Source organism: Physcomitrium patens, chromosome 4, assembly GCF_059467195.1.
Source record: "Physcomitrium patens ecotype Gransden chromosome 4, ASM5946719v1, whole genome shotgun sequence".
Lineage (NCBI taxonomy): Eukaryota > Viridiplantae > Streptophyta > Bryopsida > Funariales > Funariaceae > Physcomitrium > Physcomitrium patens.
Window position 1 is genome coordinate 18,456,102 of NC_143413.1, and position 10,604 is coordinate 18,466,705.

General features: G+C 36.9%; 1 protein-coding gene across 6 annotated transcripts; it reads right to left on the reverse strand.

Moving 5' to 3' along the window:
• Positions 1-397: 397 nt before the first annotated feature.
• On the reverse strand, positions 398-8,437 carry LOC112281856 (sterol 3-beta-glucosyltransferase UGT80A2). Of its 6 annotated transcripts, none has more exons than XM_073533751.2 (17): positions 8,252-8,437; positions 5,919-6,410; positions 5,442-5,673; positions 5,021-5,228; positions 4,428-4,597; positions 4,037-4,306; positions 3,752-3,863; positions 3,279-3,449; positions 2,981-3,044; positions 2,799-2,856; positions 2,437-2,614; positions 2,123-2,253; positions 1,778-1,880; positions 1,453-1,529; positions 1,239-1,286; positions 919-1,068; positions 398-720 (listed from the first exon to the last, which is right to left on the reverse strand). In XM_073533751.2, exons 2-17 carry the CDS (start codon positions 6,275-6,277, stop codon positions 505-507), a joined length of 2,547 nt encoding a protein of 848 aa, XP_073389852.1. In that variant the 5' UTR covers positions 6,278-6,410; positions 8,252-8,437; the 3' UTR covers positions 398-504. The 6 variants fall into 6 exon arrangements, with proteins under 6 accessions (XP_073389852.1, XP_073389854.1, XP_073389853.1 ...); XM_073533753.2 differs by having other exon boundaries at positions 8,170-8,426; XM_073533752.2 differs by having other exon boundaries at positions 8,025-8,426.
• Positions 8,438-10,604: the final 2,167 nt, after the last annotated feature.

Consider the following 10,604-nt stretch of genomic DNA (forward strand, 5'->3'; position numbering starts at 1 on the left):
ATTTTCACAAGGTTGTAGCATTGATAGACTTACTTCCAAACAAAAAATATAAGTGAACATGCAAATTATATACAAAAATTTATTTTCTTTGAGGCTTTCCACACCATGAGCTCTGTTGAGAATCTCGTCAACTATTCTTTGATTCACAACCATGGATGTTGAGCTCTAACAGAAATCTGCTGTTCTTCACTGGAAAGAAACCTAGTTTTCTCCAGTACCTTGAAAAATCTGAGAACTAGCTTCTTGTAATCATTACCATTCTTTGATCAAAGAACTAGGACTAAGCTGGAAAACTAACTCCACTGATTAATATTTCGCAGTCCGGTAAACTTGTGATTACTTCTCATTTACGAATCTACAACTCAAAAATCGGTACAATTTGCAAGGGTAACAAGAATGACTTCGAAAATAATTCATAATATACAGCTCAAAAGTTGTTCAACATTTTTTACAACAAAAATTGGTGTTGCATGTCTAAGTGGAAGCTGAAAACTTCAAAATGCACTAAGACGAGTTATGTGAAGAGCGGTGCATCATGGATTTGCACTTCCTCTTTATCCTGAAAAATATCCCATGATGTCGGTGGAGATCTTCCAAAGGCGTCAATTTCAAAATATTTGGCACATGCTTGTGAATATGCTTATGAAAAACATTTACCGCCCCCTTGATTCCATCCTCACCTTTCATGCTATTAGCCAAAGTTAAGGCTGCTTGCTTAACCTGAAGATTATAAAATGTACAGGAATATGCTTTTTTTAAGTTTCAAGAAAACCAGAAGAAAAATGAAATTTAAAAATATGTCCAACACATTGACAGATTTTCTAATGGTAATGCCTAGCATGATCTGACAGTTGAAAGCAATACACGGCAGGCCACATATAGCATCAGTCAATCCTACATAGAAGAAATAGTACTTACAGTAGGATCAAGCATGAACTCGATGGCACTGACAAGCTTCTCTAAATCGAAATGCTTGACGGGAATATGAGCGGGTCCTACGCCCTTTTGTTGAACACGTTCGCCCCAAAATGGTTGATCCCCAAAAAACGGAACAATTGTCGTGGGACACTGAAAGATTACAAGCAAATAATGCACCTTAATTCAAAACTTGACAAGAGTGGAATTCCTGGATTTTATTATACCTCAATCAAAATCAGTCCAAGGAAGTGGATTAATAATCAAGGCACACTATTGCGAAAGCAAGACAGAAAACAAGTCAAGTAAATAGAATTTATTACCGCAGCCCGAAGACCAGCAGCAGTCGTCCCCGCACCTCCATGATGAACCTAGGAAAAAAGTCCAAAAATATCACTCTGAAAATTACTTTTAAAATTTACAATAACCAGGTGATTACAAATCAAAATTAAAACAGCTGCACTTTTACTCGAAATTCTTTTGTCTTTAAAAAGATAAAATTACAATTAAAATATGGAAAAGAGTTTAAACACGTACAACTGCAGCACATCGAGGGAATAACCAGTCATGAGGACAGTCTGATAGAAGGTAAACATTGTCTGGTACCTCGGGCACTGCATCCGCAAATTACACATGCATCAATGGAATAGTAATAGAAGTGCAGCAGATTGTGGATCGCCATCTCACTGTAAATATACCTACCGCTAAGGTGAGCTAACACCTTAACGCTGAGATAAAATGAGAATATATATATATATATATATATATATATATATATATATATATATATATATATATACTTCTCTTCGAAATGCATTTTATACGTGGGAACGTGCGACATCAAGGAAATGAGAATACTCACAGTTGCCAATTCCACCCCAACCTCTGCCAATGATACCTCGTTGTGCAGTCTTCTCCAGCGCTTCAATAATTATCTTCGTCATGCCTTCGGGATCTGCCACAGGCTATTGAGCACCAACATGATGAAACATCCACTCTGATAATACTATCATGGAACTACCTTAAAAAGACCCTAACTGTTCTTAATTGAAAACAAATTTCACAACGATTTGACAAAAGCAACACAGACCAGTAGAAAATTACATACATGGTAGGGGCAAAAAGAATCATAATTTATACCAATGATACGACATTTCATAACAAAATATTCGTAAATTATAAATTATATACATTGCAATGAACTTACCAGACTCCCGAATCCTATGTAAATGGGAGGTGGACCAGCATCCAACCACTTCACCAAATCATCAGGGGGCTTGTAGTTTTGAGCAAGATTCAAAAAACAAAATCCCACAACATCGACAAGAGGCCCCCAATCTGTAAAAGTGAGACGTCCTCGTAAGAATCCTGATAATTTCAGCACTCAATTGTCACAAACTAATAAAATCAGACGCAAGAATAATCGGATTATCTGATGTGCACAATTTGCAATCAACATATCGGCGTAACAATTGTCAAAAACATTTGAACGTATCAGGTGAGGAGGTGAATAGTTCGAACCTTTCGGTTTAGGAACAAGATGAGGACTCCAAATATATCCTGTAGGCAAGTCGGCGATGGAGCCCTGAGAACCACTCAAGTAGGTGATGGGTCGTAGCTTCAATTGTTTCTTACGGAAGCTGTTGATTATTCCTCGAATGCCCAGCCAGATCAGCGAGTCCACCACTTGGTATGACATCTGAAATATATCACAATAACAGCAATAGATCAATTCATGTCCGTGCCCCTCTCGACAACCCGACAACACATTGAAAAAAGCCAAGAACATGACTATAACTGCATTCACAATTATGCAGCCCCAATGTCCACAAAATCGAAATAAGAATGTTATTCCACTTAGCAAGGCCACGCGCATGACTAACCCGATTCCCAGCAGGTTGTTTAATTCGAGATAGAGGATGAGGAAATTCACGGGTTGACCTGTGTAAGGAAAACAATTTAAACATAAATCAAAATCAGGCACACATATCCAATGCGCATGATCAAGGTGACAAAGTGTAACTACAAAATTTGAGCACTAAACAAAGGAGATACAACTACTTACGTCCATGGCATAGTGAAGAATATGTGCAGTGGAATTTGGAGATATTCTGCAACATGGACATGCCCTGTATGGTCCAGCTTTCACGTGAGATATCATCTAGCACTTGATCCAGCTTACACAAACTACATAATAGGTAAGCTATGAAGGAGGTTTGGGTCTTTAAGTACTGACCACTGAGCACTCAGTCAAATTGAGCAATCATATCAATCTTTAGCAATTCCCATCGCAACACCCCTCATCAAGAGAAATTTATGTGGAAATTAATTCTAGTTCCTCAAAAGAAAAAAAACAGATGTACCATATGCAGGAGGGTTGGCAATGATAGCATGAGGACGAAAAGGAACTCCAGATTCCTTGTCCGGCTTAATGCAAGCATCCAGCAGAGAATAAACAATAGATTTGATCTGTTTTCGCTGCACAGAAACTTCAGAGGGTCCAGAAGGCAAGAAGCCTTTGTTTTTCACCATATCTGCCAACACCATGTCATATGTCAACATTGTTCAGTCAAAGAAAAAATGCTGAGGCATTCCAAAGACATACATAACGACAGAGACTTGCGCTCGTCTGTCTGAAATTTCAGCATGAAAAAGTGATGACAGGAAGGTTTGATTCAATTACAATTCTTTAGCAGAGTTAAGTCCTAAATGTACACCCTACTATTTCTCACATAATAGCACAAAAAAATGAACATATCAAAATTCACTCCCAGACCAAAAAAAAACCCAAAAAAATCATATTTCAATTAAGAAAATGAAATATTAAGCGACCTACATTCAGCAAGAACCTTCGGATCTCCTCCTAGGGGATAGAATTCTAATCCCTCTTTCTTCACAAAATCTCGAAAGTTGGTATGAGTTGCTAATCGTACTCGGTGACCATACTCCTGCAGCGTATTGGGATATTTTTTATTAGAGAAACTTAACTTGTAAAAACTCCATCCAAGTGCCACAAGCACACCTCATTGCCAATAGAATTTAAAATTCATTGCAACAAAATAAACCATTAAAAATTTCTTATAAAATGATATTAACTCTGGAAATGACCAAATTCAATAACCTGTAACTGTTTGCCGATAGCAACAAATGGCTGAACATCCCCACGTGTGCCAACAATGAGCATGACTATTTTCAAAGGAGGAACTGGACTTTGATCATTCTCTTCGTTTCCCTCCTCAATTCGGTTAGCTGCAGGAATTCCATGATCACTTTCCTCTTCATCCATGACATGGTCTCCAAAGAGATCCCGGGCCAGTTGGCCACTTTGACGGAGGTCAAATTCCACGCCTCCATCCGTTTGGATCATAGCAAATTGTCTCAAAAGCTTTTTCTGGAACAGTTAACAATCAAGCCATTTTTAGATGGATGGAATACAAACTACTTCGAACTAACATCACCTTGTTCAAATTAATCGTGCTTTGGGAGAAAGAAGAGTAAGAGCGTTACGAAACCTTTTTCCGGTCTAACAACTTGGACCTTGCAGCTACTCGAACATTCGCATTATCACGATTCTTGTTAATTCTTCTTTTCAGTATGTTGGACTGCGTCAGATGGTCTTGGCGAATTCTCTCTGACATTTGAAAGTCTGCTTCTGGCATCGACGTTGTCCTGGGCATTTGGTCTGAACACCACAATGCAAAAATTAAAATTTACCTAAATCTCCAGATCTTACAAGTTATTATATTCTGTTAGACAGTAGTGGATCTAATGCGTGCTACACTGAGCTTCAAGTATTACGTTTGGAATTTGGTTTATCATTTGCATCAAGTTCCTGCTTAGTTGAATAATTAAGAAAGTTAAAATTTCAAAAGAGGTACAATAAGACACGAAAAAACCGTCCTGAAACTCATTTTTTGAAGTGCATGCTAAAGTAAGGTGCAAATACATATAAAGTCTAACTCCACATAGATCGAAAAAGATTCACAGTTTCAAATCTGTATGCCCTGATGAAAAATATACAGGCCCAGGAGCTCCAAAACAAAACAAAAATTTGATTTTATTTGCATTGATAAATAGCATAGCGATACAAAATAGAACGCGTCACCTTTTGCTGGAGTTCCACCGAGACTGCTTTGGTCAACCTCCTCAATTGCTTGTGGTGTTGGAAAGGGAGTTACAAGGGCTTCAACCTCTTCTGCTATGCTTTCAGGGGCATCCGTACTAGTAACAGTAGAGGGCATCCAGACAGGAAGAGATTGTGTGGCCTGTAGGGGCCTCCCTGCTTCGATTGGTGTCTTTTGTTCACTTCCTGGCTATTTAAAACAAAAGTAAACTTTTCATCTGAATATTATAATACTATAAGTATTTCATCGGCAGATTAACAGGAACCTCGAAAGAACATTCCAGCGTTTACAATATGAAAACCTGGACTCAATTAGTAAAATATATCCACAAAAGAAATGATGGTGATCGAAATATAGGAGCTCCCCTCCAACAAGCCAAAGCGAAAAAACGAGATGTAATACCTGCAGATCATATTGCGGACCATGTAATGGAAAAGGCTGAGGATCCCGATGGTGTTGAGTATCGCCTATGGGACCCGGTAAATGAGAATCACTGTGAGTTGCAAAGACCTTTGTTGAGTCCTTCGACTTCGGACCAAGAAGCGATATTTTCCCGCCCTCTGAATCTCCTTTATCACCACCATTTCCGTATGCCATGTTGCCATCTGAATCGTTAAAAAGATCATCCTTGGACCTAAACAAATATATTACAAGACGTGTGATCAGTGAAAGACAAAGATGTGGTATGATGGCAATGCCAAATTCTGCACTGTACCATTAAAAAAATGCTACATCTCAAGAACCTTATACAGGAAAAGAAAAGAAAAAACAAAAAGATAAAAATAAAAATAAAAATAAAAATCCTGATTAAGAATGATCACACAATCTTGACTTCACCAAATCTAAAAACTTCTCAAAAGGGAGGATAAAACAAACAACCTGGTGCCTGTAGGATTTAGAATTTCATTCACATGTGGAACTTCATTAAGGACATTTTCTTTGGGCCTGCCACGAGTAGGCCATGTTTCAATTGCAATGTCCGATAAATCAACTTGGGAAAGTGCACTTTCGTTTTTATCTTTGGATAGAAGTGCTGATATGATCCCAGAACTCTCATTATTGTTGCCAGAACCAGCGTCCGCGGCCAAATTCGGCAGAGCTTTTGAAGATACTTGAGCCGGAAATGTGGTCTGAAGAGGGACCTGTGGGCTGTTAGGCAATGGTTTTGAAGCCGTAGAAGATGTGCCTGGAGGAACATAGGAACTGACTCCTACGTCACGTTCCCCGGACAGCGTCATTATAGACGCCGAGAATATACACCAAACTGGTTTTTAATAAGCCGAATGAACGGAGGAGAGTGGAACACCTATCTCAGCCAAGAAAAGAAAACCATCTCAACTTCCGAAACCGTCGGAAACCCAAGATTATAGTCTGCAACCCGAGGAAACAACTTTCAGATTCGCAATACAACAAGTCTCTTGAAAATATCAAGCACTTTCGAACTGCTAAATTAATACTGGTTTATCCTTTGAAAGAGATCAACTTTCAGTTAAAAAATTAAATACACTTATTTCCTAGTGCTTCCGGTTAAGCACATAATGAACAAATTTTAAAATTTCCGACTACGTTTCATTCATAATCGAAACTCATCGCAAACCACTTCTGTACGAACAACAGTCTCTATTGTAGCTGTGATGAACATGTGATGCTCCTGCATACACCATTCTTCGTCTCAGGTCACTGGTCAATTCTAGAAAGCCAAGCTTCATAGACAAAAGAGGGCTCATCGTTCTGGTTTGGGGTCAACAAACGCACTGAACACCTTCGACCTCATCAAGATGAAAAAGAAATTAATCAAAGTCTAACTGGTCAGAGAATTCCCATTCACGACGGAAATCTACGTCATAAAAGATAATGCCTTGGGCGCACGAGAGACACATTAAAATTTTCCATCTAATCATTCATCTTCATATGACCTAGCTGACTCAAAAAAGCAATGAGCGGCATACAAGATCCTTGTCACAGCCATTGCTAGTACACTAACAATCCTAAATCTGATGAAAAATCCCAGCAACAACGAATCCAATAAAATCGTCGAACACGACACTAGGTGTTGAATTTTACAGTACATGTACCGTCCATTAACAATCCCACTGATTCTATGCGTCCATTGAAACACCACAGTTATATTTTCCTACGAAACGTCCCGTGCAGTATCAACACCGAATACCTAATCTACTCACAGTCAGATGTCCACGACTAAAAAATGCACCAAACCACTGATAAAGGGTGGGCATCTACAAACATAGCAGAGGAAATGACCAAATCTGAGAGTATGCAATGAATCGCCCATATTTAATCGCTAAGAATCATGCAAAGCTCCATGTGAGCAATGACATAACACCTACTCTCAATTAATCGTCATGGGGCGGAATTCAAGTGAATACAGGTGGAAAAGTCCAACAACTCAAATGCCAATCGTTTATTGTGTTCGTTCAGGGTCAACAATCATGCACAAAACACAAGCACAAAAATCCGAAGCAAAAACACTGCAAAAAACCCGAAACTGCGTCTCGAAATGTTTCATTCACAAAACAAGCCATGCGACGTGTTTTGAAAGAAGCAAAATGACAAAATGAGTATTATTTCCCAATTAAACGCTGCATCCACACTCCACTGCATTGTTCGGACCTTTCCGTGAAATTAATCTTTGAAAGTTCATTTTTAAAAATTATCCGCGTACAAGCCGACTATATGCCCCACAACAGAGTAGCAATACAACAATGTCAGAAAAGCAGAGCGCATTTTAAGAAACTGAAGGCACCAAGACGGAACAGAAACGCCTATATTGAAACCTCTAAACTGCACTCTAGAAGCAAGGATTACGTTAAAAACAGAATAACTAAACCGGTAAGCTAACCTTGACTGACAACCAGGCACAAAAACCACAAACATTCTCTGAACAAAGCAATAACAATACCTATGAGCATCCAACGATCTAAAATTCGGTTGTAGCTAAATCCTCACACCACGACGATCCCTCACCAGCTCTTCGCCGACCTCAATCCAGCTCATACTCACCACACTTCAATTTCTTGAAAAAAGCACCACTTCAAACAACCAACCCCTCGGATTCCTACCTTTCCTCACCAATACTCACTAAATCTTAACCTGGCAAAAAGTTCACCACCTCAACAACTCATCAACCTTCATATCCCCTCAACTCCCCGATCATTGCTCCAAATCGCTTACAAACAAATAATTCAACGCACCAGAACCAAGGGAGCCTTGAATACAAGAACAAGCTCCGATCATAACCGACGCCAGCCGAAACTTAAGAATGAGAAGGAAAAAAAAAATATGTGTATCCTAGAACGGAGGGAGAGCAAGCAAAGGAAGAGAGCGAGTTCGTGGTGATGGAGACAGGCAGGGGTCATGAGTAGTCATAGGCTCACAATTGACTGCGAAACATTACGGAAGAGGGGGGGCCACAAAGCAAGCATATCGCAGTTCTGGACAAGGCGACGAGGCCAGCGAATTTGTCAAACGGATTTTTTACATTGAAAAAAAAATAACATGTACATGCGTGTATTAAGTATGGAAAATCAAAAATTACTATTCTAATTAAATATATATATATATATATATATATATACATCTATGGCCTGTTGTATGAAAGTTGGTTCCTTGATAGTGGTAATATTTAAAAGCCTTTCAAATGACCTGATTACTTGATACAAATAAAGAAGCAAATTGAAACTGTATTAAACTTTGTCAACATCTGTATGTATTCTAGAATTGTTTGAAGATTACTCAATATTGCAATACTGTCTAGGCGTGTATAAATTCACCTACAATTTGCACTTGAAATCTGATAAAACCATTAAAATCATGTTAGGATTTGATATATGTATGAAGACAACAAATCTTATTTTATCTCAATCATAATAATTACAAAAAGGCTATTTTAAAATTTTAACTCAACTCCTAAATTTACCTAACTTGAAAATATTTTAACAACATGAATAAGCATGACCTTGAAAATAAAATAATAATAATAATAATAATTACTACTAAAAATTTGGTAAATAAAATCCATTACCTTGATAAATGATTGAAATCACTTGAAACTTTGTAAGTTGAAGATCCAAAGTTGACATCAATATTTTAATTAATGATAAAAATTTGTTGAATTTTTTATTACATTAATTAATGATCAAATGGCTCTCAATCACCTACAATTTATTTTCTTCTCTACTTATATAAGAAAAAGTGTATGTCCGATTGTCTGTCCACAAAAATCATTGATTGCCTGAGGTATAAAATTAGTTATAAAATCAAGTATGTGGAGAAGGGCACATCCACATGAGGGGAGAGAGAGGGCCGTGGCATTCACTCTGCCACATGGCTGCTGCATTCTAATATGCCACCCAATATATTCCTGGCTCTGTTCTCAGCCCCTTCCCAACCTCCCCATCTCCATTCCAACCCCCATCCTCCGTCCCCTGTCTTTCTTTCTTTTTTTTTTTTTTTTTTTTTGGATTGAATCTATGCGACCAAAGCTTTGATATAACATTTATCAAGGATGAGAAGATTTTGATCTTATCAAAGAGTAGAGTTGCCATTTTGAAGGTGTGAGTTGAAGGAATTTAAAAAACAGTAGATTTGGATCTAAATAATATGTTGGAGGTTGCTTAGTTTTGGTTTGTTATATAGTTCACAATGGTTTCTGCATTAAGGTATGTTGTATATGCTTCCAACTTCTTGTTTTATCTAAATTTTAGGTTTAAATTTGCTCATTAGCAACAATTCAAGAATCATTAGTGCTCAAGAGGTGCATTGCATTGCAGTTGTAGAAATTGAAATAAGTATATCTAAATTCAACACTTTCATATAATAGATTTGACATGACATAATAATATCTTTTTATTGCACAAAATTACATTTTAAATATTGATTTTGATTTTTATATTAATATGACTATTATTTTGTACTAAATAAAATATTACATAAATGAAATAATCAATTTAATATATTTAAAATAATTAAAATAATATTACTATGTATTTTTATATTTTGAAAAAAATTAAATAATAAATATAATTATCTTAGCCTAGATCATTCAAAAAAAATTAATTTTTATAATCATATTACATTTTGAGTTGTTGAATATGTAAATAGTAGTATTAGTGTAATTTTTTAAACACCTTCTATTTGTAAACAAATCAATCTAGTTGCTTGTTGATTATTGACAAGGACAAAAATTTAGTGAATGCAAATAAATAAGTAGAATCTTTGTTAAAGAAAGATGGAAAAAAAAAATGTATATTCAAAAAAAATGAAATGGCTATTGCTAAAAGATAAGAAAACTAGAGACCCTTGAAACTAGATTAAAAGTAAAAAAAGAATTAATAAGAGTGAAAAAGGCTTCATTCTTGCCTCTATGTATACTATCTAATTAGAAGTAATATTCTATAGGACCTCTAATATATGTCCAACTTGTAGAACATGCATCTATCTTGCAAGATAAGCTTCCAATATGTGTACCACATATCCAACTTGTACCACAAGTCAGCAATATGCGCGATATGAGGCCAACTTCTCAATTAAATTTTCAACCTATCA